The sequence below is a fragment of the Labeo rohita genome, chromosome 15 (genome assembly GCF_022985175.1).
Source record: "Labeo rohita strain BAU-BD-2019 chromosome 15, IGBB_LRoh.1.0, whole genome shotgun sequence".
In the NCBI taxonomy this organism is placed as follows: Eukaryota; Metazoa; Chordata; class Actinopteri; order Cypriniformes; family Cyprinidae; genus Labeo; species Labeo rohita.
In genome coordinates, this window is record NC_066883.1 from 17,237,665 (window position 1) to 17,265,175 (window position 27,511).

Below are 27,511 nucleotides of genomic sequence, written 5' to 3' on the forward strand. Positions count from 1 at the left end.
CCGCGGTGATGATGGGTAATGTAGTTCAAAACAGTTTGCACTTGAAACAGGTACCTTCATGTGAATCATGTATGCGCAGCGTCAACGCATCTTCAGCTATTATAGCACACGAACGAATTAAATTCAAGCAGTTTTAATAATTATAAACGCTCTTTTTATATACCCACATCCCCACATTCAGTGGTTGGGTGTAAATAATAGCAGGCTAAATCGAGATGTGATCCTCCAGACCACATGTGATCAGCCAGGGCGCTGTTTTATCACAAGGACTTGCATAAACGTTTCCTCGCATTTCCAGTGAAACATGCCACCCAAGAAAACAGCACGAAGCGGCGCCAAATCTGCTAAACATAGTAAGTCATCTGTGTAATATAAGGGTTGCGTCGTTTTTTTTTAGTTTTATGCGAAACAAGTCATCACTTTTAATAATTAATTGCTTCTTGTTTTAGCTGACGCAGACGCCCAACACGGTGAGGGGTCTGATGATGTTGCACAACTCAAAACTGGCAAAAGAAAAAGGTCAGCAGGAGTAAAAAGTGATGTGGAGAAAAAGAAAAATGACGACGCAAGCAAAACATCTTACAGCCACTGGCTCATGAAGTCTGAACCTGAGAGTCGGATTGAAAATGGAGTGGACGTGAAGGTAAACCTATTTTGTGTGTCCACGGTGTTGTTTTTGTTTGCAAAAGTTAAACTTCCAACAATACACAGTTTCAAAGAACTATAACAAAGTGGGGTGAAGCCTTTTTTCACCACATGAAAAAAAAAAAATCATGCTTCAGTAAATCAAAATTATGACATAACATTTTGACTTGCCTCATAATTACGAATGAGTCTCACATTCCTGACATTTTGTCGTAATTATAACTTTGCCGCCTTTAATCTCAATTATGACTTTGTATCTTATAATTTAGAATTTTATCTCATGAGAATAACTTAATTATGTCTCATTTTTCAGTTCTTTTTATCCCGCTTTTTATGTTAATAGGTTGTTTTCAATCACGTGATTCTGAGGCCGCGCGAAATGCAGCTGGAGGGCGGGAAGCGGTTTTTCTCTAACGTTATATGAATCAATAGCAGAATCTCAAAATGACTATGTTTTCAGTTGTTTATGGAAATCGGTCAAAGCGAGAAAAATTATTCATACCGTGTATGAACATCTGCTGTTGCATAAGGTGGAAAAGGCAAGAAATTGACCAAAAAAATTGGGAAAAGTGGCTTGTAAAGCTGCGTCTGCGGTCAGAAGGAGAATCAGATGCTTGTGTGTGCGCGAATGGTTAATAAAAGATTAAAAATATTAAGATATAAAGAAATATATAGATACAGGGTGTCAATTTCTTGCCTTTCCGCCCTTACGAACATGAAATTTTCATACATGATAAAAGAGATTTTGTGGTTTCTCGGTTTGACCGATTTGAGCATCCATAAACAACACAAAACATAGGCATTTTTGAGTTTCTGCTAGTGATTCCTATGGAGAAATATCACTTCCTGCCCTCCAGCTGCATTTCGCGCCACAGCAATGACGTCATGTGCAAACAACCTATTATGGCTTAGTATCTCAAACTGTAATCTAATGGGCAATACTTCCGGTTCATTGTCCACTATAGGGAAATAGCGGAAAAAAAAAAAAAAAAAAAGTTTGTGCAGTAAATGGTAAAACTATTTGCACTAGTGTGCTTATAATTAAGATATATTACATTAAAATAATATAGCGAGACACACCAATTCGCAGTATCAAGTAGCAAAACAAGCTGTTTTGTACAGCTAATAGCAGCTGGACGCGGGCGCACCCACTCTTATGGAAAGAAAAAGTTGGATGCTTTTTGTCATAATTATGACTTTCGTTTCATGATGATTTACTAAAGCATTTTTTAAAGGATTTTTTTCTTATGTGATGGAAATTGACTTTCGTATCAGAAAAAAGTAAAAGTTCAATAATGCAGGATGTTCTTAAAGCTTTTTTACTAAAGGAGATTTTTAAATGTTAATAGGTGAAGGTAAACCTAATTATCCTGATTAATAACTTACATGTAAAGTAATGCTATATTATATTATATCTTGTCATCCTCCAACTGCAGTTTGGAATTGAGGACCTGAAAGCCCTTCCCAAACAGACTGGATGCTGGGATGGAGTGAGAAATTATCAGGTAGACTAACATTGTTACATTCACTTATAGACATTCACTTACAGATTTATACACTTACAGATGTTTTCATGACATGTCATTAATCGGCCATATTGGCGGCACTGAACCGAACAAAACTTGTATATTTTACTCATTATTGCTGCTGAAAATGGTCAATTATTGCCATGTTTTGGTCTGTACTAATCGGTCAGAGCGGGAAAAACATTTGGACTGCCAAAAGTTATAACAAATCAAGGAGAAGACTGCAAAAAACTGTGTAAGGAACAAAAGGCGTGTGGTTGGCCAAAGTGAACCAGGTTTGATCTTGACAACATTCATGTTTGTTCTTATCATTTCCAGTCAGGTAGGTGAAATATTAGGCTAATATCTTAATTAATACTGCTTGTACATCTCTTTACCACCTATTAACTTTAGCACGTTTTCCTGTTTACTAAGTCCTTCCCTATATAATTTAGCAGCTTCCACACATTTTTTTCTGTGGTTTAGACAACATAAATGAGCAGAACTACATATTCAGTAGTGCGTTAATCGTGCAATCCATGCTGTTGTTTACATCTGAGTATCTCCAATATGGCCGCACATCTGGGTGACTGATCAAATCGTGATGTAAGTGCAAACCCTCTATACTGAAACTTGAGACTTTTCTCCTCAGGCACGTAATTTCATGAGAGATATGAAGGTGGGCCAGCAGGCTTTCTTTTACCACAGTAACTGCAAACAGCCAGGTATTGCCGGCCTCATGAAGGTAAGGAGTCGCTACTGTAGAAGCTTTGACATTTTTATAACAATAGTGAGATTGATTTTCATGAACTATTTTTACAGATTGTAAAGGAGTCTTATGTGGACCATACGCAGTTTGACAAGAAAGACGCGCATTATGACCCCTCCAGCAAAGCAGACAAGCCTAAATGGAGTATGGTGTGTTTTACACGGACCACAAAAAGATTCATAAAGATAACTTACTATTTTTGCCATCAGAAATGACTGCAGATTAACTTTGTGTAGGTGGACGTTCAGCTTGAAAGGATGACCAAGCGTTTCATTCCTCTGACTGAGCTGAAGAAATATCACTTGCAGCACAAAGCTAAAGGTGGACCCTTAAAAGATATGGCCCTCTTCACCACGGCCAGACTATCAGTTCAACCCCTCACTGCAGGTTAGTCGTATTTAAAGGGATAGTTCAGACAAAAATGAAAATTCTGTTGTTAATTACTCACCTTAATGTTGTTCCAAATTTGTAAGACCTTTGTTCATCTTCAGAACACAAATTAAAGTTTATTTGATGAAATCCGAGAGCTTTCTGGCCCTGCGTAGACAACAACGCAACTGAGATGTTCAAGGCCTAGAAAGGTAGTAAGGACATCATTAAAATAGTGACACTAGTGGTTAAACCTTAATTTTATAAAGCTACTTTTTGATGTCACATGGACTTTTTTAATCATGTCTTTAGTACTTTTCTGGGCCTTGAATTTGTCACTTGTGCTGCTGTCTATGCAATGTAATTATTAACAACATTTTTTTCTATTAGCTAAAATAATGTTATATTGTATTACATGTATTTTATAATTTATTAAAATTATATATATAAAAAAAAAGCTGAATTAATTCCAGCTGTTCCGCTATTTGGATTTGTGGACAGTAGCTTTTTATTTTACTTATTTTATTTAATTTTTTTACATAATTGTTGGCTCATTCTTATTCTTTTCTTCCTTTCAGAGGAATTTGATTTTGTTCTAAGTTTGGAGAATGAAGATCCAATATGAAAATCATCATGAAAGTCTGTTTCATCTCATCCTGTTATGATTCTCTCTCACTTCTTTAAAACCTATAGAATAAAATGGTATAGTCGTTTATTTTATCTACACTCATGTAACCTTGAAGTACCAAATGATAATAGTAAAACATTTTAAGTTTTTTTTTTTTTTTGTTAATAAAATATTTGCTTGCAGTGTTGTCTCTTTCAGAAAAAAAGGAAATCATCTTGAATGCATAGGTTAGTAAAATTTATTACAATAGGGCTGATTAAATGAGCCTTTTGCAGACGTTTTCACGGTTGCATGGCTGTTTATAGTCATCACCTGAACAGCTAATAAGCTATTAAACAAATATTTAGTATAATACAGTGACATACACATTTAAGATTGGAAAATTCACTTTAAAAATTAGTAGCAAACAAAGGATTTTCTCTATTACAGCTTTTAACTGCACTCTTGAGAATACTGGAACCTGCTGCCGACGATTCTGCTGTTTCTTATTAGTAGGAAATAAACACTTAAGACACCAAATCATAAGAAAAAAAATCAATAATATAAATATTCATGAAAAGTTAGTAGTTCCCTTATTAGACATTGCTATGGAGGTCTTAATTTGTAATAGCCTAAATGATAGAATAACACTGTGCAGAGCTCTATGAAGAGTACATGAAGCGATAGATTTATAACAAAAGATCACAGTAAATCTCATTTTGGGCTCATTAAACAGGACAAAGTATAGAAGCTAGATTTCTCAGTGTACTAGACTGAAGCAAAATTTCAGCATAACAAGAGGAATGTATTCAGGCTTACAAGTTTATGACGAACAAATCAAACGTGTAGTATGAAAACAGCGGCGTACACATGAAAAGATCATTTCTGGCATTTCAAAACAGTTGGTCACTATTGTATGATGGAAATGTACGCAGTATTGGAAAAAGAAATAAAAAAATACTTTGTAATCTATACACATTTAAGTAGTTAAGGACTGCCTTTTACAAGCTTTTGATCTCGAGAAGCGATGATTTCACTTTCTCTGCAAAAATCACTTGCCACATTGATCCCTTTGAGATTATAAAATATTATTTTGATGTAACAAGGTTCGTTTGAGCTGTTGAGGGAACATCTAGTCAGTCTCCTCTTTGGCTTTTGCTGACGCAGTTTCAGAGTTTGATCCCTCGTATCTCTGGGCGGCAATGGTGGCCTGCTGGGACATACTTCTCCTCACAATATCGCTTTTCCTCCAGAGTGTGATCTCCTGTTGACAATGAACAGCAATGGATTTTACTCATACTTCAAGGCCAGGAAAATTCATGTGTAATATGTTACATTTAGCGATGTCAAAATTAGCGCGTTAACGCAGGTGGGGGCTAGGTTTGGCCACTTCACTCACAACTGCTGCTTCTGTCTCTCTTCTCTTCTCTTGGCAAGAAGTGCGTTTATTGAGTCACGGAACGTTTTTACGACCACATCAAATGGGAGACTTTTCAGATGCGCACTTTGCTTCAGCGGCAGGCGCTAGTCAAACGAGCGCAGTAAGGTACAAGAGTGAGTTTCAGTAGAACTACAGCGAACAGCATCTCAGATGAGATGTTGTCAGGGCATATGTCAGTAAAACCGAATTTAGCTTTCCTGTCAGCCGTTATACTGCGCGCGTAGCGTGTGCTCTTCAAATGCATGCACAAATGTGACCCTGGATCACAAAACCAGTCGTAAGGGTCTTTTTTTCAAAATTGAGATTTATACATCATATGAAAGCTGAATAAATAAGCTTTTCATTGATGTATGGTGTGTTATGATAGGACAATATTTGGTCGGGATACAACTATTTAAATGTATATTGCTAATCAAAAAGTTTTCATACATTTACAGCAGGAATTTTACAAAATATCTTATCTTAAAAATGGGTTTTTGTGAAGATTGTTTGACGTTCACTTAAATTAGAAGTTATTTTTTTAAAGTCTAATAAATGTTAAAATTGATAACTCTCAATTACACTGTAATGTTAAATGTTAGATATGTAACGGCATTATCAAAATCGCGGTATCGTTATGGCAAAACTGTCACGATATTATCGTGATCACGCGGCGATATAAACCGATACATCTTCCGGGCAAAGAGTGTAGTTTTTAAAATCAATTTAAACTAATTATTCTAACATAAAAGTGTTTAAAGTTGTGTTTTGGGGAGGGCTGCACGATTATGGCAAAAATCATAATTGTTGATTATTTCCTTGAAATTGTAATTGCGATTATTAATTACGATTATCACAGTTTACACTGAATGATGTTTTGAATAGCTTTATACCATTGTTTGAAGCAACTGCATGCCACATTTTTATATATAGTTTCCTCTTTAAATATAAAGTACGTAAAAATTTAAAAATTAAAACAATGGGAAAAAACCCCTTAAGATAACCTGTAGAAAAAAATACATGCACACACACTCACACCCACACCTCTTAAGAAAGCAGAATAATGTAAGTGGATTTTTTTTTTTGTGTAACTTTTTTTTGTAACTACGATTACATAATTGTGGCATCTGTAATTGTAATCACAATTAGAAATTCGATTAATTGTGCAGCCCTAGTTTTGGGCCATTATGCTTTGACACAGTATCTGTCAAACAAACTAAAACCGAAAGCACAATATGGGTTAATCCCTTCATCAAGTCTGTTTTCGCTGTGCGTTTCAAAGCGAAGCTCGTGATCTGATGTTTTCCGCGCCTCTGAATGTCTCCGCAGTGAATGAATGCAGTGAACTCGTTTATTGCATGTGCTGTGAGTTTAGTGCACGTTTTGGAAACGCAACGGTCACCAGTTATGGTTTATTTTCATGGCAGATGATTACAGCATTTCACTAGATTTGTAGTGAGAGTATTCCTTTTTCCTTCAAAATAAAAGCTTTACTGCCGTTTCTGTCAAAATAAAAGTGCAGTATGAATTGCTGACAGCTAGCAGTTACATGGGTAACATTACTGCAGTTCAAATTCAAAACGTCCTCTTCAAGCGTAGAAATTAGGAAAGAAGTAATGTAATTTCCCTGCTGTCTAAAGCAAAAATAATATACCTATGAAATATTCATTTATTTTGCAGTGCAGTTGTTTTACAATATATGGCCATTACCATCATTGTTTTTATTATTATTATTATTGTGCTGAAAAAATGCTGAAACGTTTTCCTGAAAAACAATTTCTTTGAGACTGAAGACAGAAAGACATGAACATCTTGGATGACAAGGGTGTGAGTAAATTATTTGTAAATTGTTGTTCTGGAAGTGAACTTCTCCTTTACGTTTTCTTGGTTAAGAACATTAAGATTATTTAGTTGTTTTTTTTTAATCGATTGACAGTACAAAATTACATTATATGTGTAATACTGCACCTGTTGTTTGAAGTATCGTCGCTCTTCTTCATCTATAAGGACGAGGTTCAGGTAGTAACGCACAGAGAACTTCTTGTTGACGTCCTTCATGGTGGGTGTCATCTCGTATCCGGCTAGAAATAAACGAATGGGGATCGACTCACCTGAAAAGAATAAAGAGAGCAAAGCCATAACATTAGCGCATGTGAAAATAATGCATTACAGTAAAGTATTTAAAGAGAGAGTACAACCAGAAATAAATGAAAGTTCAGTCATTAATTACTCACCCTCATGTCGTTCCAAACCCGTAAGACCTTCGTTAATCTTCAGAACAAAAGATATTTTTGATGAAACCCGAGAGCTTTTTGACCCTGCATGTTCAAGGCCCAGAAAGGTAGTAAGGACATTGTTAAAATAGTCCATGTGACATCAGTGGTTCAACATTAATTTTATGAAGCTGGAGAGTACTTTTTGTGCACAACAAAAAACAAAAACAACAAAGTCATGGTACTCTTGTGAAGGTGTGAAGAAGACATTTTGTGCAAAAAAAGTACTCTCCAGCTTCATTAAAATTACGGTTGAATCACTGATGTGACGTCACATTGACTATTTTAACAATGCCCTACCTTTCTGGGCCTTGACCGTTTCAGTTACTTTGCTGTCTATGCAGGGTCAGAAAGCTCTCGGATTTGATCAAAAATCTCTTAATTTGTGTTGCAAAGATGAACAAAGGTCTTACGGGTTTGAAATGAGGGTGAACTATCCCCTTACATAGAAGGTTGAAGGTTTTGCTTTACCTCTTACTGGTGCCCCATCCATGATCTCATATTTGGCAATGGTGTCATTTTCATGGTACACACTGGGTCCTGTTCCAGTCGTCTCCCGTTTTATTATATCGATTTCCATGTGTTTAATCTTTATCCTCACAAGAAGGAAGTAAATCTTTCCTACGATAACATCCCTCAGATGGTATCTAAACAGGATACAAGAAATGACATTTTGACAAGAAATCTATCTACACACACATCTTTACGAAATAAGCACATTTTATTAGCGTAATTTTTGTTATTTTACAAAGTAATTATAGAAATATAACTATCATTTATACATACACTACCAGTAAGATTTCAACAGTAAGATTTTTAATGTTTTTTTCTGCTCACCAAGTCTGCATTTGTTTGATTCAAATTACAGCAAAAGCAGTAATAATGTGAAATTTTGTTTACTGTTTAAAATAACTCCTTTCTATTTGAATATATTTTTAAGTGTAATTTATTCCTGGGATCAAAGCTACATTTTCAGCATCATTACTTCAGTCTTCAATGTCACATGATTCTTTCATAAATCATTTTAATATGCTAATTTGCTGTTCAAGGAATATTTATTATTATTACCAATATTTAAAACAGTTGATTACATTTTTTTTCAGGATTTCTGATGAATAGACAGATCCAAAGATCAGCATTTATCTGAAATAAAAAGCGTTTGTAATTATACACTACACCATTTAAAAACTTTGAGTCAGTATATTTCTTTTTTAATTAATACTTTCATTTAGCAAAAATGCTTTAAATTGACTAAAAGAGATAAAAAAGACATTCATAATGTTACCAAAGATTTCTATTTCAGATAAATGCTGTTCTTCCGAACTTCCTATTTGTCAAAGAAACGTGAAAAAATTCTACTCAGCTGTTAATAATAAAAGTTTTTGAGCAGCAAATCGGAATATTAGAATGATTTCTGAAGGATCATATGACTGTAGTAATGATGCTTAAAAATCAGCTTTGAAATCACAGGAATAAATTACATTTTAAAATATATTCATATATAAAACAGTTATTTTAAATAGTAAAAATATTTCAAAATTTTACTCTTCACTCCACTTCGGATCAAATAAACGCAGGCGTGGTGAGCAGATGACACTTATTTAAGAAACATTAAAAATCTTGTAGCGTATGTATGTTTATGTTTTTAATGTTACACCATGGATACTCACTTGGATTTGTTGTATTCAAACTCAATATGAAGACAATCTTCAATTCCTACTTCCATCTTGATGGAAGAGTTGAGCTCTGGATACGTGCACAGCGTCTGCACTACAATATCCATCTCTTTACTAATATCATTCAGCCTTCTGCTGATTGTCGCTCGCAGAAAGTACCTAAAGAGATTAGAATGAAAAAATTCAGGTGCGTTCTGTACCTCCCAACGCTGTGTAAAAGCCAACTCCTTGCTGCTATATTGTTGTATATGACAGCATATGCATAGTGTTCTGTTTACACTGTCTGGGACTAACACTGTGATCAGAGTTTTACTCTTCTAAGTGTCTTCTGATAGAATAGTAACTTAATCCACTTGATGGATTTACCTCAGTTTGACGTTCTGGCCAGTGTAAGATTCATAGGGCTTTTCCACATGGGTGAACTCAAAGTCAAAGGTCTGAGACTGTGAAAGCTCACCAGGTCGAGCCAGATCCTTCACTAACGACACGAACTCATGGTGGTTCCCTCTGTCATAGTACAGCTCTGTGAAACACAGGACATGTTTATATATACATGAACACTAGTACTGTTTCTAAACGTCTGTTCACGGAAGGACAACTCACCAATCTGTCCGACAAACTCGATTTTGATCCCATAGTGCTCCAGCCTCTTTCCAGGAGTCTTGAGAGTCACGTTAACTTTCCCACTTACAGTTTCCCCATCGTAGAAAAGGAAATATTTGTCCTTTTTCCCATCTTCGGTCTTGTGCTCAACTTTCTTCCTGGTCTCGGCGTCATTCAACACGATGTCGATCTCAGCGGTCTGCCCGAAGCCAAAGAAGCTCATGTCTGATGGACGTGTGTCAGTGTCACTGCTGTACGAGCATAGATCACCTGATGGACAGCTGCTGTTGCTGCTGCGCTCAGCTACAGGTGGCCGTGCGGTTCTCTGGCGCTCTGATACCTTTTACCTAGTGGCCTTCGAAAACAGCCGCTATTTGACTTTATTTTCCGCGATTAAATGGAAATATCAATATATCACGCTCGAAATCTCATACATATTTCTGTCTGGTTTAATTAAAGTGGCTCAATTTACAGCAGGACAGCAGGCAGGAAGGATATTTGCTCATAAAATAACTCCCGCACTTCCTGGATCTTCCTGCAGGTGCAGTTTCAAAATAAAAGTTCCAGTGTATTTCATAATAAAAGTCAGTTCTGCCAATGGGAAACAACCAAGTTATTATTTAATATAAGAATTTCTTTATTATTAAATAATGATCAAAGAAAACCGATTACATGACCACATTAATTGTATACATACATACATGGTCACTTCTTTTAACTGTACCTGAGAATATTATAATCTAAGCATTATATAATGGATTAATAGTACAATAGTGTAGTGGCATTAGGAATTTAACACCTTGGTGGTAATGTTGTTTAGACGGCATTTCATCTCTAATAATGTGTTTTGATTTCACATCACACAAACCACACATTATAATACAAAAATAACTGGACAACAGTTTAACATGTGACAGTTTTTTTTTTCATATAACATACACTGCAAAAAAATCTGAATCTTAATCAAATTTCCTAATCTTGTTTTAAAGTAAAACATAACTAAATATCCTTAACAATACAGATTTAGCCTACTTGTTTGTGTAAGACAAAAAATGCATAAACAATGCTAAATTTAAATAAGAAAAATATTTGAAGAAAAATGATTAAGAAAGTCATTTTTTGCAGTGTAACATAAATATTAAGGATATACATTCAATATTAAACCATAGCTGGAATGTCAGGTATTTCATTTTTTATAGTATTTTTATAGTATAAAGTCAAATACAGAATTGTTTGGAAACATTGTGGTTGAGCATCATCAGCACTCTTAAAAATAAAAGTTCCAGAAGGGAACTATTTTGGTTATTTTAGATTTTCTAAAGAACCTTTCAGTGATCATTTTTTCAAAATAACAATTTTCTTCTTAAAAAAAAAAAAAAAAAAAAAAAAAAAGTTTATTAATCTAAATAATAATCTCAAGATGCCAATAAAGAACCTTTATTTTTAAGAGTGTGAGTTCATTATTGACTGCTTAACTACACTTATTAGATTGTGTCTGCACACTAACTGGTGCTCAGTAGTATGAATAGGTAAAAACTGTTTAACACTGAGCCTTAAATAAAAGGGTACAATTAAATATTTTGCCATCAAACACTTTGAATAATTCGATAAGAGATACTGTCTTTATATTTGTTTACATATTGGAATATACAGTATCTGGCCCCAGTCTGTTCTGTATGGAAGCCAGTTTTCATCACTGTATAAAAAAAGAATAAAAGGATAATTGCAACTTTTAATCTCACAATTTCTGGCTTTTTTCCCTCAGAATTGTGTGATATAAGCTTGCAATTTTGAGAAATAATGTCACTTTTTTAAATAAAGTGATTTTATTTCTTGCAAATGCAAGTTTGTGTCTTGCAATTCTGCCATTTTTCTCGCGATTCTGTCTTTTTTCTCAGAATTGCATGACAAACTCGCAAATCTCAGTTTGTATCTCGCAATTCTGACTTTTTTCTCAAAATTGCGTGACAAACTCCTAATTGCAAGAAATAGTTACTTAAATAAAGTGGTTTTTTCCTCGCAAATATGAGTTTGTCTTGCAATTCTGACTTTTTATTCAGAATTGTATGAAAAACTCGCAATTACAAGAAAGTTGCAAATGCAAGTTTGTATCTCGCAATTCTGACTTTTTTCCAACAATTCTGAGTTTTTATCTCACAGTTATGACTTTTTTATTAAAATTGCATGACAAAGTCATAATTGCAAGAAATAGTCCCTTAAATAAAGTGATTTTTTTCTTGCAAATGCAAGTTTGTCTTGCAATTCTGACTTTTTTTTCAGAATTGTGTGACAAACTCGCAATTGCGAGAAAGTCGCAAATCGCAAAGTCAGAATTGAGAGATACAAACTTGCATTTGCGGCAATTCTGAAAAAAGTCAGAATTGCAAGACAAATTCGTATTTGCGAGAGAGTCACAAATGTGAGTTTTTATCTCACAAGTTCTGGCTTTTTTCTCAAAATTGCGTGACAAACTCGTAATTGCGAGAAACAGTCACTCTTAAATAAAGTGACTTTTTTTTTCTCGCAAATACAAGTTTGTATCTTTTTTCTTGCAAGTTTTTATCTTACAGTTACGACTTTTTCTCAAAATTGCGTGACAAACTCGTAATTGCGAGAAATAAAGTCACCTTTTAAATAAAGTGATTTTTTTCTTGCAATTCCTACTTTTAACTCTAAATTGCGTGACAAAAATTGTGAAAAACACTCGCATTTGCAACTTTATAACTCGCAATTTTGAGTTTTTATCTTGCAATTCTGTCATTTTTTTCTTGCAATTCCAACTTTTTCTGTTACTTGAGTTGCGTTACAAACTGCGAGAAAGTCACTTTTTAAATAAAGTGATTTTTTTCTTGCAAATACGAGTTTATCTTGCAATTATGACTTTTTATTCAGAATTGTTTGTATCTCGCAATTCTGACTTTTTTTCTCAAAATTGCATGACAAACTTGTCATTGCGAGAAAAAAAGTCACCTTTTAATAAAGTGATTCTTTTTCTTGCAGTTCCTACTTTTATCTCAAAATTGCGTGACGAAAATTGTGAAAAATAAAGTCACAAATGCAAATTTGTATCTCGCAATTCTGAATTTTTTCTTGCATTTGTGAGTTTTTATCTTGCAATTCTGTAATTTTTTTTCTTGCAATTCCAACTTTTTTCGTTACTCAAGTTGCGTTACAAACTCGCAATTGTGAGAAATAAAGTCACTTTTTAAATAAAGTGATTTTTTCTTGCAAATGCGAGTTTGTATCTTGCAAGTCTGACTGTTTTTCTTGCAAATTGGAGAAATTTTTCTCAGAATTGCATGATATAAACTGGCAATCGCGAGAAATAAAGTAACTTTTTTTTTTAAACACAAATGTGAATTGTATCTCGTAATTGTGACTTTTTTCTCAAAATAGTGAGATATAAACTCACAATTGCAAGAAAAAAGTCAGAATTGTGAGATAAAAAGTCACAATTAACTTTCTTCATTTTTTATTCAGTGGCGGAAACAGGCTTCCATAGTTCTGACAGGATTTGTTCTGTTCTGTCAATTTTCTTAGGCATATCTATTAGATTTGCCTATTCATTAAATCAGAATATTTGATTAAATTCAGCTGTGTGACATATAAAGTACAATGACGGAACCTGGGCTCTCTTGTTCATTTTCTATAAACAGTCTGTCAAACTGTTTTTAGACAGTGGGACATGCCATGAGGAAGACTAATATATTGTCAAATGACTAAAAAAAGTGGAAGATGAAACTAACGAGTTTACTTCTTGATCTTGATTTCAAACGTCAAGCTAATAACTAAATTCCACAACAAAGTAAATTTGATGCTCCAATTACATAGCTACATTAAAACAAAATGAAAGGATAGACAATGTCAAATGCTTCCACATAATCAGTTTTATTCTTGTGACACGGCCCACAGTCTATCTAGCTACTACTCTGGAGTGAACTACAATATACGTAGATATTATAAATAGATTAAAACAATAACACCGAGTCAAAAAACCTGGACAATATGTCCAAAACGTATAAAACAATTATAAAGCATTGAAGGTCACTTAAACACAGAAATGGCACTCTGAAAAAACCACAAGTGCGTAATCTGTATCTAGAGGAGTATTTCAAAAATAAAACTAAGTAAATGAATCATCTTGCACAACCAAGTCTACTGACTTTACGGAGATGTTTGATTAAATCTCAAACTAAAATGCTACAAATTTATAGTTTATCAACTAAACAACTACTACTGAAACACTAACACATAAAATCCTCTTGTCAAAAGTGACCCAGATAAAACAGTCTTGGCATGGCATTGTACACATTTACACTGACAGGGTTTTTTCACATTGTCACACACTATATTTCCAGTGCGAAATATAATATTTACCTTGAAGACATGTAAATTCTTGCACTGGTATTATGTGTCGGGCAAAAATACAGCAGCACCTGGATGCAATTTCGGCCTTGCTACAATTTAAAGTCTGCAGCTGACATTCAGAAATTCACAATTATTTGGAAAGACTCATCAAACTCATCTCTTATGTTGGTTCTTAAGTTCAGTCCTTCTTGATTTGCTGAAACCGTGATTTTTTTACTTAACAAGATGCATGTAATAGCTATAAATCTTAGTATTGTTCAACTGAACGTCATTTTATATACAAACTGTGGAGTTTGAAGTAAACCTGTCTGTTGAAATCAAAATAAGGGGAGTAAAAATTCCCTGTTTAACACAGTAGTTTTCGTTTTTGTAATAACTTTGGCAAGCCATGAAGCTCAAGTCGCACCTCTGCGTAAAATCCACAATTTGACAGTTCAAAAGTCAGCTTGCAAGCCTTCACACAGCTGAAGTGCTCCTTTCCTCTTCTTGGAGTTTAAATGACAAAGGAGGACTTGTGGCGGAAATGTCCCTGAAGAGCAATCAAATGATAGCAGTTAAAATGTAGCACCACGGAAGCAAAACATAAATCCTGCCGAATGTTTTTTTTTTCAACGTGGAGATTTTACCAAGAGATTATTCTGAGGATTGCACTAATACCACTTTGAGCTTTGCTAGCATTAATAAAAAGAAAATATCTGCAGTCAGAGAAACGCTGCGGTGTAATCTGAGAAGATAAACACTACCAAATCTTGGATGATATTTCATCCATCCTTGTAAGAACATTTCAAAGTGTTGACTACAGGCTCTAAACGCACACTAATGCATGAAAATAATATCTGTGGTGCTTTATCGTGGCACAAATCTACAAAGCCTCACCTCATCTGGACTGGCGTAGTCCATCCTGTTGTCATGTTGGGGTACCTTGTAACTGTATGGAACAGAGCATTGCAGTCTTACCAAAAGTGCATTTGATTTCGGATCAAATCAGATCAGCCCTTATGGTACTGCTGTAACATTTATTTTGCGGTTGTGGTTTTTACTTACTTGGTTTCCCTGTGATCCTTGCACGAACAGTAGCCACTTTTCTGAATCTGACAGATCCCCACCACGACAAATATGAATGCTGCCACTCCACCTAACACCTTCAGGAACATTCCCACAATGTCTAGATCATCTAGAAAGAAATCATGTACAAATGAAAAAATAGCTCAGCAAAAATATACAAATTGTAATTATTTACCCACCCTTTGTGTTTATTTACACACTACCAGTGTGTGAATTATTATTACAACTTTTTAACTGAATTTATTTATATATAAATGTCATTTATTTCTTTGATGGCAAAACTAAATTTTCAGTTTTCACTGTCACATGATCCTTCAGAAATCATTCTAATATGCTGATTTGCTGCTCAAAAACATTTATTATTATCATGGAATCCTGGAAAAATGTTAATTAAGCAGCAAAAACATTACTATCACAAGAATAAAATGCATTAAAACAGAAAACAAATGACTTTTGATTAAAAAAAAAGTATTGTCACTATGAGCTGTCGCTTTATAGAAAAGAGTGGTGTAAATAGGTTTTGTGTGTGTGTGTGTGTGTGTGTGTGTTTTTTGTGACATATCAGGACACAAATTTGTATAATGACATGGGTATGACATAGGTATTACAAAGCGAGGGTGACTTATGAGGACATTGCCCCATGTCCCCATTTTTCAAAAGGCTTATAAATCATACAGAATGAGTTTTTTTGAGAAAGTAAAAATGTGCACAGTTTCCTGTGAGGGCTAGGTTTAGGTGTATGGTTGATGTAGGGCGATAGAAATGGAATGTCCCCACAATTCACAAAAACAAACCTGTGTGTGTGTGTATTTTTGCATCCGACTGAAAAAAATAACTGCATGTCTGTATGTTTTTGCATTTGACCGAAAAAATAACTGCATTTGAAACACTGCATGGTTGAATAAATAATCGCAATATGAAAAGCTGGATCATTATTTCAAAGTGCAGCTACTGAGCAGCATATTTAAAGGCCACACTTACACACTTCCATGGTCTGAGGATTGCATTTTGACCATCCTGCCTCATTTCTGGCCTGGCAATGATATTCACCCGCATCCTCTTTCTTCACAGACCGGAATTTCTGTGGATCAAACACACAAGCCCAGTTAAAACTGGTAAAATCTAACATAATTTAAATAATTTAAAAAAATGTAACAAATTGGCAACAACAAAAACAAAGACATATAACTTAATCTAAACCTCTAATTTGTATTTTTATTTTTTTATTACATTTAAATGACTTGTAATTTATTTTTTTACTTACTTATTGTTTCATTTAAAGCCAAAGTTCAATATTAAAATACTTTCTTCATTTACTATACATTTACAATACTTTTCTCCAGTTTGATGCTTTAAATACATGTAAAATGAATGTAATTCATTCACAAGCTGATTTTCTTTCCGTGCAAACACTGCAATGTTATCAAAAAAGTGCTCAGTTTGCATCCTGACCTGTCTAACAAACAGTGCGACTGTTTTGGAAAAGTGCTCCGGAAACCAGTGTGAAACCAAAATTGTTTTTATATTTGCAATGAAGGATCTACGGATCCTCATATGCAAATTTTATGTTCTTGTTTTTTAATTCATTTATAATCATTTATTCATATAATCATTTAGAATCATTAGTTATTTACGTAATTCATCATTTGATTATTTTTATTATTTATCATTATATCATTTATATCATTTTAATTATTTCATCATTTATTCATTAATCATTTTTATTATGCTTTAATATTTTATATTTCTTATTTTTCTTGCTTATACATTTCCATTATTAATCTCATGATTGTGGGGTTTCATTAACTGTTTTGTCTGTATGAATAAGAGATAAGAGGGAATGTTTATGGAAACTCAAGGTTTATGGGATGTTGTAAGATCGTACGATAAACTCTGCTCCTTTTTTACCATCATCACTTTGTCTCCTGCTTCTGCTGAAACCTGTTAAACACTGGTTTTAGGTATTTTTGGCTACCAGACAAGGCTGTTAACAGGTTTTGGGTATCGACAGCTCTGCTGACTAGTTGTTCTGTTACCAGACAAAACGGATATTTTCTGACAGGATCTGGCATCCGGGGCTGGATGTTAATTATCTGGCGTGGAGACTCGATCTAACAGCAATTCCTTGCAAAATGCAAGGTGGCACAGAATGTAATCTAAGCCTCTGATTTTAAAAGAAAGCAAGAAATCTGAGTTGTTTTTACTAGCACAAAACACTTACCAGTGAACCAGTCTCAGTGTTCATAGTGTATGAAGAATTGTAGAACTTGCTGCTGGTTTTTGGGTCTTCTGGCAGCTCCTCGCTGTTTTTGAACCACTGATATTGCGACTGTGGAAAGCCTTCGTTCTCAATACAGCGCAGTTCAGTGCTTGAACCCACTGTAACCGCCTCCGGCACACTACACCTGGGCATCACCGGCTTCACTGCAACACATCCACAAAAAAACAACAGCTTTTTTCCAATGTTTCATTACTAAAACTCAATCCGTTCACTACTATAGAAGTTTACCCAACTATGATAGTGACACACATGTGTATGGAAGCCCGTTTTTTGGAGTTATTTATTTATTTTTTATCTTTTTATCTAAATTGCGAGATATAAACTTGCAATTTTGACTTTTTTTTCTCAGTTTATATCTCACAATTCTGACTTTATATATAATAAAATTGTTATTAAGTCAGAATTGTGAGACAAGCTTGCAATTTTGAGAGAATATTAGTCTTTTTTTCCCCCTTCAGAATTAGACATAATAACATGCAACTGTGAGTTATAAACTCACAATTTCAAGAAAAAAGCCACAGTATAATCAATTTGAATTCTGAATTTAAAAAAAAAGTAAAGTGCGAGTTTATATCTTGCAATTCTGACTTTTTAACTCAATTGCGAGTTTATATCACATAATTCTGAGAAAAGTCAGAATTATGAAATAAAAAGTCACAATTACCTTTTTTAATTCTTTATTCAGTGGTGGAAATGGGCTTCCATACATCTGAGTGTAACAGACTATCAAAAAAGAAAAGATGTTGGACAGGTACCTGATTCAATTAATAATTTTTTGATTGAATGTCAAAAAGTGGAGGTGAAAGTGAGCTTGCAGGGGCTGGGATTCATCAAACTAAAAATGGCTGGCCTGTTTCACTGGATAATCCAGTTATGACATTTTGATTAAATGTTATGAGGGATAAATAAATGTAAAAGTTTACCACAACCATGGATAAACTGTCCACAATAAAATCTATGTATTTAGAAAATAAACAGGCTGAATTTTCATTTCATAGTGACTTAAATAAGTCCACTTCCAAAACATTCACATATAATTTCAAAGATTCACATATAATTTACTCACCGCCTTGTCATCCAAGATGTTCATGTCTTTCTGTCTTCAGTCGTAAAGAAATTACGTTTTTTGAGGAAAACATTTCTGCATTTTTTTTTCCATATAATGGACTGATATGGTGGCCCAATTTTATTCTTCCAAAATGCAGTTTAAATGTGGTTTCAAATGATCCCAAATGCGGTTGTATACGATCCCAGCCGAGGAAGAAGGGTCTTATCTAGCATAACGATCGGTTATTTTCATTAAAAAAAATACAATTTAAATACTTTTTAATCTCAAACGCTCGTCTTGTCTTGCTCTGCCTGAACTCTGTGTATTCTGGCTCAGGACAGTTAGGGTATGTTGAAAAACTCCAATCGTATTTTTTCCCTCAACTTCAAAAATAATTTCAAAATCATCCTACATCGCTGCAGAAGTACCGACACAGTATTTGCAAAGTGAACATGCAAAGAAGATCAAACACCCTTAACAAAAAAGGTAAAACAGCGATTATAGGATGATTTCGAAGTTGAGGGAGAACATTAGATGGAAGTTTTTTGACATTCCCTAACTGTCATGAACCAGAACAAAAACAGTCCGGGCAGAGTAAGACAAGACGAGCATTTGGCATTAAAAAGCATATAAATTGTATTATTTTTACTAAAATAACAATCATTACGCTAGATAAGACCCTTCTTTCTTGGCTGGGATTGTTTACAACCGCATTTGAGATCGTTTGAAGCCGCATTTAAACTGCATTTTGGAAGTTCAAAATCGGGGCACCATATCAGTCCATTATATGGAGAAAAATGCAGAAATGTTTTCCTCAAAAAACATAATTTCTTCACGATTGAAGACAGAAAGGCATGAACATCTTGGACGACAAGGGGGTGAGTAAATTATATGTGAATCTTTGTTTTGGAAGTGGAGTTCTCCTTTAAAGGTATAAGGTATACATGCAAACAGAAAACAGCATTTGCATTACATCTAATGCTGCTTGGCATTAAATTCCATCTCGGCTTTATGTCCCAAACAGTCAGACTTTAATTAGAACCGGAGATATATAACTTTTTTGTGCATCCAGGGGAATAATGTTGATCAGCTCAACGGATTCATCCTGCCCTCAAGCTCACTGAAACCTCTTTGTCCGGACAGTCCAATCAGTTCTGTTCTCATGGGGCAATTCAGTGCAACTGAGAGTTTTATCCATGGATTAAAACTCAGAGACTGTTCCTGAGAGGAGCTATTCCAACAGTACCTCTTACAGCGAGACTAATTAGTATTTCATCAAAGGGCTTCTGGTCGTCGATGGCCGCCACCTCACAGCGATACTGAGCTGTGTCCGATCTGCTGGCGTTCAGGATCACAAGGTTTGCAGGCTCTTTCAGCAAAGCCCTGTGCTCCAAGTCACCTGAGAACATAAAGCAGCTCAGTTCAGTTGAATTTAGCTTAAATACTAACGTCGATTAAACAGCATTATATTCTGAGAGAAAGAATATGTTACCTGAAATTTTATTTTGGAAATACACATAGCTAGGTACACCGTTTTTAATTTTCTTCCATTCAATTCTGGGATTGTTTGTAGAAATGGACTCTATCAAGCAGGTCAACTCAATCGCTTAAAAGAAATTAGAAACAGATGATTTATGATTCAATTTATGCACACATTATTAAAGTAATCTTATTAAACAGCATCATACAAAACTTACACTCAAATTCATTTGTCCATACTGATTTTTCAGTTGTTCTGAGTATTACAGCAAAAGCTGTACTGTGGCCTGCAACAGATAAGAAAGAACAAATAACAGATCTGTCCATTAATAATATTTTAATTAATTAAAATAGATACTGCCATTCAAAAGTTTGGGATCAGTAAGATTTTTAATGTTTTTTTTTAAGGAAGTCTCTTATGCTCATTGAAGTTCCATATATTTAATCAAAAATACAGAAAAACAGTAATATTATGAAATATTATTGCAATTTAAAATACCAGTTTTCTATTTTAATATGCTTTAAAATATATTTTATTTCTGTGATGCAAAGCTGAATTTTCATCATCATTACTCCAGTCTTCACCGTCACATGACCCTTCATAAATCATTCTAATATGCTGATTTGTTATCAATGTTGGAAACAACCGTGCTTTTTAATATTTTTTTTGGAACCTATGATACTTTTTTCAAGATTCTTTGATGAGAATCAAAGAACAGCATTTATTCAAAATATAAATCTTTTCTAACAATATAAGTCTTTACTATTACTTTTTAATCAATTTCAGCTTTGCATCACAGGAATAAATTCTATTGTAAAGTATATTAAACTATAAAACCACTATTTTAAATTGCAATAATATTTCACAATATTAACATTTAATATTAATGTATTTTAATCAAATAAATGCAGCTTTGATGAGCAGAAAATACTTCTTTAAAAAACATTAAAAATCCTAATGATCCCAAACCTTTGTACAGAAATAATTGATAGAGTAAATAATTAATATAATTAATAACAGTAAATAATTTAATAGACACTACTTCCTTAACATACTCTTTCTGTGCTGCACCTTCACTCATTTAGTATAATTATTAAAAATTACCATCTTAAATATAGCCCTATTAAGCTGTTTCCGTTGTAATATTTGTTTTACTGGTTTTAATTTATTCTGATTTTAATAAATAATATTCTGTGCGAGCAGGATCATTTTTCATTACTGTCCTACAGTAATGAGAATATAATGAGTATCATTGTTGAGAATTAATATCAGATATGACCCAGATCCAGACATGTTTTGTGAGATTTATTTATACTTTCATGTTTAAATAAAAAAGAGACAAAGCCTTTACTGTGATCTTAATTTAAACCTACTTCTTCTAAAATTTTCTTCTGTTCTAATGTCAAAGATAAAAAAAAATCTTAGGCATTTCGATAATGGGTGCCTCAGTTTCATCTTTTTACACAAAGCATAATGGAAAAATAAACTTTGTACGTATCTTGGGAAAAATGTACCCAGACGTGAACAAAATTCTTTTGAAAACCCAGCTTGTGTGTTTTTTCAGTGTCAGTCTGTCCGCACCAACACAGAAAGGCCAGACAGTGTGACATAATGAAAAGGCAAATATGAAACAAATGATTTGGCAAAGCCTTACAGTCCCGATAGGCTTCGCTCATATGAGAAAATAATTTGGGCTTTAGGGCATTTGCTATTTCCAGATGCATTTTCCACTTTCACATAATCTCATGAAATCCACAGAGTGTATTTACAGTGATCCATATGTGATAATCTGTGGCTTTAGCATCAGATTAAAATCTTACCATATGGACTTTTGCAAAGCATGAGACAGACTTCACTTATCACAAGCCAAACATCTGTGGTGTTTTATCATCACCTAGACTGTCAGCTCGAGGAACAGCTACAGTTCTAACAATACTGATGAAGCGAATTCTCCTGCATTTAAACCACTGCAAAGAGGCACTTTATGGGAGACTAGAGCAAAGAGTCGTATTGCCACAGCTGGACGACTTCAAGGTTTCCGGTGATGTTTCCAAGGCTGACTTTCCCATCGCATGCATCGTGGTCTATTTTTACATCTGCTGTTGACATTTCCCGATTAGACAAGCTACATTATCCACCACTGGGAAGCAGGCGGTCACTGTATGAAAGCGACAATGTTAGAAAGGTCCCTATTTACATAAAACAAAAGAATGTTGCATAAATATAAGATTAATTTTTAACTTTTAAGATTAGGAACAGCTAACGTCATGTTGGAAATGTAGTTCGTCTTTAATTTATTATAGCTTTCATTTAACTACATAACAAAAGCCACCTTTTTTAATATTTGTGACCCTGGATCACAAAACCAGTCATAAGGGTCATTTTTTCTAAATTGAGATTTATACATCATATGCAATAAATAAGCTTTCCGTTGATGTATGGTTTGTTAGGACAATAGGACAATATTTGGTCGAAATACAACTATTTAAAAATCAGGAATCTGAGGGTGCAAAAAAATCAAAATATTGAGAAAATCGCCTTTAAAGTTCTTCACATAATGTTCTTAACAATGTATATGACTAATCAAAAATTAAGTTTTCATACATTTACAGTAGGAATTTTACAAAATATCTTTATGGAACATGATCTTTACTTAATATCCTATGATTTTTGCCATAAAAGAAAATTCAATAATTTTGACCCATACAATGTATTTTTGGCTATTGCGACAAATAAACCCCAGTGACTTAAGACTGGTTCCAGGGTCACATTTGTATTAATTCATGTTAAAGGAGAAGTCCACTTCCAGAACAATTGTCATCCTTGTCATCCAAGATGTTCATGTCTTTCTTTCTTCAGTCGTAAAGAAATTGTTTTTTGAGGAAGACATTTCAGGATTTTTTTCTCCATATATGATGCCCCGAGTTTAAACTTTCAAAATGCAGTTTAAATATCTTCAAACGATCCCAAATGCAGTTGTAAACAATCCCAGACGAGGAAGAAGGGTCTTATCTAGCAAAACAGTCGGTTATTTTCATAAAAATAATACAGTTTATATACTTTTTAATGTCAAATGCGTGTCTTGTCTTGCTCTGCCTGAACTCTGTAGATTTGGCTCAAGACAGTTAGGGTATGTCAAAAAATTATTTATTTTCTCTCTCAACTTTTTTTCCTTTTTCCCTTTTTTGTTAAGGGTGTTTGATCTTCTTTGCATGTTCACTTTGCAAAGGCTGGGTTGGAACTTCTGCAGTGATGTAGGATGATTTTGAAATGATTTTTGAAGTTGAGGGAGAAAATACGATCTGAGTTTTTCAGCATACAGTCTTAAAAATAAAAGTGCTTCACGATGCCATAGAAGAACCTTTTTTGTTGAAATGGTTCCATAAAGAACCTTTAACATCTGAAGAACCTTTCTGTTTCATAAAAGGTTCTTTGTGGTGAAGGTTCTTCAGTTCAGGGAGAGCAAGACAAGACGAGCGTTTGAGATTAAAAAGTATTTCAATTTTGTTTTTGTTTTTTTAAATGAAAATAACCGATCATTTCACTAGATAAGACCCTTTTTCCTCGGCTGGGATCGTTTGAAGCCGCATTTAAACTGCATTTTGGAAGTTCAAAATCGGGGCACTATATCAGTCCATTATATGGAGAAAAATCCTGAAATGTTTTCCTCAAAAAACACAATTTCTTTACGACTGAAGAAAAAAAGACATGACCATCTTGGATGACAAGGGGGTGAGTACATTATCTGTAAACTGTTGTTTTGAAAGTGGACTTCTCCATTAATTATTATTCTGGTTTCCGGTTGTTTTGATGGCATACTTGTAGATAATTACTGTAGAGACAATAGCTGATTGTTGTAGCATCAAACAGACAAACTAAAAGCTATTCCAGACTTACAAAGAAGTGACCTAAAAAGTGACGGGAAAAGCAAGAGTGGGAGAGAAGGGGGAGGTGGCGGTGTGATCTTTGACTTGAGGCGTTCTTTATCACATGATGTTTACAAAAACTCTTCTCCACAGTTCTGACAGCACTTTTTTAATATACAAAGGTCCAGACACTGGACAAAGTGAAATTAGGCTGAAGTTGAGCTCTAGTTTGGTATTCAGGACACTTTGACCAACAGCAACGGCTTTGAGAATGGATGAAAGAAGCTACACCTCTTCACACATCACACAACTTACACAGAGGCACATTGTGAGAAGAAAATGAAAAGAACTGGTTGAGTGCAATAACATGTGACCTGCAATACCTCAAAAACATGTCAGATACAATGAAATTATTCAACAATGAACTTAAATAGTTGATTTTCTACCTTTGTGAAAAAGAAGTGTACTGAATGTGCACTTACAGTGTACTTCAAATCTTAAAAGCACATTTCTTCAGAGAACTATATTAATATAATATTACTGAAATAAAAAGAGTAAACTTTCATGATTGTTTCTTAACACACTTAATTTAACTTTTAAAAAGTGAACTTTGCAATGTCAAATTAAAAGTTTTAGTTTAAAGTACATTTTAAATCATTGTTTTAATATTTAATTTTAAGTACACTTATTTTAATGTGCTGACACTAAATACTAACATACTGCTTGATTTTAATTTTAGCTGAAGTGTGTTATTCAGTATTACATTAAAAATTAACATATGTGACCCTGGACCACAAAACCAGTCATAAGTGTAAATTTCTCGATATTTAGATTCATACATCATCTGAAAGCTAAATAAATAAACTTCCCATTAATGTATAATTTATTAATATATTTCCAATAATGGTTTATTAGGATAGGACAATATTTGTCCGAGATACAACTATTTGAAAATCTGGAATCTGATGGTGCAAAAAAATCTAAATACTGAGAAAATCGCCTTTAAAGTTGTCCAAATGAAGTTCACAGCAATGCATATTACTAATCAAAACTTATGTTTTAATATATTTATGGTAGAAAGTTTACAAAATATCTTCACAGAACATGATCGTTACTTAATATCCTAATGATTTTTGGCATAAAAGAAAAATCAATAAATTTGATCCATGCCATGTATTTTTGGCTATTGTTACAAACATAAGACTGGCTTTGTGGTCCAGGGTCACATATCTTAAATGTACTAAATTGCATCTTCGTCATTAAAAATGTGTAATTACAAATATATTTAATGACATACACATTTTAATATAAATGACATCAGATTTTTGTTTACCATAAATGTTTGGCAGTACACTTTAAAGAAGATAATTTACTCACCCACATGTCTTCCAAGATGTTCATGTCTTTCTTTCTTCAGTTGAAAAGAAATAAAGTTTTAGAGGAAAACATTCCAGGATTTTTCTCCAAATGGTGAGTGGACTTCAGTGGCGGAAAACGGGTTGAAGGTCCAAATTGCAGTTTCAATGCAGCTTCAAAGGGCTCGACACGATCCCAGCTGAGAAATAAGGGTCTTATCTAGTGAAACAATCTGTCATTTTCTAAGAAAAATACAAATTTATATACTTTCTAACCACAAATGCTCATCTCGCACTAGCTTGACCTCACGCATAACGTAATCAAGCCTGCATAACATATGGATCCAGTGTTTACAAAGCAAATGTTCAAAGAAAGTCAAACACCTTTTACAAAAAAAACAACAAAGTCGGACGATTTTGTAGTTGGAGGAGAAAATGAGATGGAGTTTATGTGTCAAGATGCGTAAGTTGCGTAAGCGTAGTTACAAAGTATAAACATTTTTTTTAAAGCAAATCACCAGTTGTTTTGCTTGATAAGACTGTTATTCTTCGGCTGAGATCGTGTAGAGCCTACTGAAGCTCCACTGTAAGTGCAATTTGGACCTTCAACCTGCTGATCCCCATTAAAGTCCACTATGTGGAGAAAAATCCTGCAATGTTATCCTCAAAAACCTTAATTTCTTTACAGCTGAAGAAAGAAAGACATGAACATTTTGGATGACATGGGGGTGAGTAAATTATTAGGAATTAGACTAGACTAAACTATATCTCAAAAGTAACAGAAATAATTATGAAATTACATATGTTGAAAAACAATCTTAAGTTACATTTAGCACACATGTAAACTACAATACATTTCTATTTAACTGTAAATAACATGCAATTAATTATATTCAGTTCACTCTTTTCAAATAAGCAATTTTTACTCAGATGTGTACTTCTTTTTCACAGGGTAATTAAATTAAAAGGAAATTAGGCTATTTAAACACAGACACCACAGAAGCATGCTGAGGAATACAAACTAGAGCTGTGTCTCAACCCCTTCCTAAACAGCATCTTCGAATATGTTCATATTCTAACGTTCGAACGCGCCCAAAAACGCTGTCAAAGCAGGCAGCTCACTAGGTTTTGAAACACGGTCGTTGTATTCCACCGCTGGGCGATATAAACCAATTACTCCAACCGTGAGTAACATTCCCATCTCACTAGAAACCGCGAACTGTGTTTACACTACAATTGAGCGTGGCGTTAAATGGCTAACGTAACTGTAGTAAAGCGTTAGCGGCAGGGGTCAGCACTAGAATGCCATAACACGGATGCACGACCGCCTATTCAACAAGACCTCCTCACTCATTTACAGCAAATACAGAAATACTACTCACACAGCCATGAGAAGAGCACCAAGGAAAGCGTTTGACGCCCGAACGCCATTTTGAACCGATGTTTTACATACAAATTTAGCTTAGCTGTCCAGACGACGGGGTGGACGAACTGGAGGATGCTGCCGCTGATGAGTTTCCATAGCTACAAGGACATCTGAGCGGAAGAGAGAGGAGGGGCTCAGACAGCGCTCGTGGACTTCCGGTAGATGATGGGCATTAACGTGAGATATAGGATGGATTAAATTGGAGAAGACGGTATTAATGTAGTACTTAAGCGTATTTGAGTTCTAAATCGAGAATTATGTCAGCATGTGGTAATTAGCATTAGGAGTGTTTGTTGGATAAGAGCGATACATGTAAGCTTGGGGTATCTACTGTATATTATGTGTTTGTTTTTTTTGTTTGTTTTTTTCAACAGTTTAAAAGATTTAAAAATCAGAGTGAACAGAACGAAATGTATTTACATTAAAATGTTCAGTCGAATTAATACGTCTAACATAATTTTCACATTTCAACACCAGATGTCAGTATTAGAAAGTGTAATGAGAATATCTGTGGCCTGTGCACGTATATATCATTACTTTATTATTTTAAAAAAGGCTATCTACAAATGTCAAATGAAGTAAGCTATTTCCGGGTGTGCGTGTTTCTTGCAATAGGTGTTCTCTGGCTTCTGCTGATCATACCCACGTTTTTTTCTTGTTTTTTTCTTGACTTCCCTTGAACCTTGCCCTTTGATTGCTATTTTTTGGTGTACTTTGAGCTTTCAAAAAATAATACTAATGTTTTAGCCTCTGCG

At 34.2% G+C, this 27,511-nt stretch overlaps 3 protein-coding genes across 3 annotated transcripts; 1 reads left to right on the plus strand and 2 right to left on the minus strand.

Moving 5' to 3' along the window:
• The first annotated feature begins 59 nt into the window (after nucleotides 1–59).
• On the plus strand, nucleotides 60–4,003 carry thyn1 (thymocyte nuclear protein 1). Its single transcript, XM_051129488.1, has 7 exons — nucleotides 60–353; nucleotides 450–643; nucleotides 2,082–2,150; nucleotides 2,803–2,895; nucleotides 2,973–3,068; nucleotides 3,156–3,306; nucleotides 3,867–4,003. The coding sequence occupies exons 1-7, from the start codon at nucleotides 305–307 to the stop codon at nucleotides 3,911–3,913; spliced, it is 699 nt and encodes a 232-aa protein (XP_050985445.1). The 5' UTR covers nucleotides 60–304; the 3' UTR covers nucleotides 3,914–4,003.
• Nucleotides 4,004–4,131: 128 nt separating this feature from the next.
• vps26b (VPS26, retromer complex component B) lies at nucleotides 4,132–10,411 on the minus strand. Its single transcript, XM_051129483.1, has 6 exons — nucleotides 9,868–10,411; nucleotides 9,631–9,787; nucleotides 9,259–9,423; nucleotides 8,060–8,235; nucleotides 7,284–7,426; nucleotides 4,132–5,159 (listed from the first exon to the last, which is right to left on the minus strand). Exons 1-6 carry the CDS (start codon nucleotides 10,088–10,090, stop codon nucleotides 5,028–5,030), a joined length of 996 nt encoding a protein of 331 aa, XP_050985440.1. The 5' UTR covers nucleotides 10,091–10,411; the 3' UTR covers nucleotides 4,132–5,027.
• Nucleotides 10,412–11,236: 825 nt separating this feature from the next.
• On the minus strand, nucleotides 11,237–26,880 carry jam3a (junctional adhesion molecule 3a). The gene is made up of 9 exons (XM_051129485.1): nucleotides 26,713–26,880; nucleotides 20,327–20,395; nucleotides 20,122–20,235; nucleotides 19,876–20,028; nucleotides 17,522–17,724; nucleotides 16,282–16,381; nucleotides 15,280–15,409; nucleotides 15,112–15,163; nucleotides 11,237–14,764 (listed from the first exon to the last, which is right to left on the minus strand). The coding sequence occupies exons 1-9, from the start codon at nucleotides 26,759–26,761 to the stop codon at nucleotides 14,729–14,731; spliced, it is 906 nt and encodes a 301-aa protein (XP_050985442.1). The 5' UTR covers nucleotides 26,762–26,880; the 3' UTR covers nucleotides 11,237–14,728.
• Between the last annotated feature and the right edge of the window lie 631 nt (nucleotides 26,881–27,511).

Bases quoted from the DNA above. Each gene is read 5' to 3' on its own strand.
- vps26b (XM_051129483.1), bottom strand. From the start codon at position 10,090: ATGAGCTTCTTTGGCTTCGGGCAGACCGCTGAGATCGACATCGTGTTG. The intron at 9,424-9,630 runs GTAAATCCATCA...TAATCTCTTTAG, and splicing joins GGCCAGAACGTCAAACTGAG to GTACTTTCTGCGAGCGACAA. The intron at 8,236-9,258 runs GTGAGTATCCAT...TATCCTGTTTAG, and splicing joins TTTGAATACAACAAATCCAA to ATACCATCTGAGGGATGTTA.
- thyn1 (XM_051129488.1), top strand. From the start codon at position 305: ATGCCACCCAAGAAAACAGCACGAAGCGGCGCCAAATCTGCTAAACAT. The intron at 354-449 runs GTAAGTCATCTG...TTCTTGTTTTAG, and splicing joins CGCCAAATCTGCTAAACATA to CTGACGCAGACGCCCAACAC. The intron at 3,307-3,866 runs GTTAGTCGTATT...TCTTCCTTTCAG, and splicing joins AGTTCAACCCCTCACTGCAG to AGGAATTTGATTTTGTTCTA.
- jam3a (XM_051129485.1), bottom strand. From the start codon at position 26,761: ATGGCGTTCGGGCGTCAAACGCTTTCCTTGGTGCTCTTCTCATGGCTG. The intron at 17,725-19,875 runs GTACTGTTGGAA...GATGTGTTGCAG, and splicing joins AATTAGTCTCGCTGTAAGAG to TGAAGCCGGTGATGCCCAGG. The intron at 15,410-16,281 runs GTAAGTGTGGCC...ATTTCTTTCTAG, and splicing joins TCCTCAGACCATGGAAGTGT to ATGATCTAGACATTGTGGGA.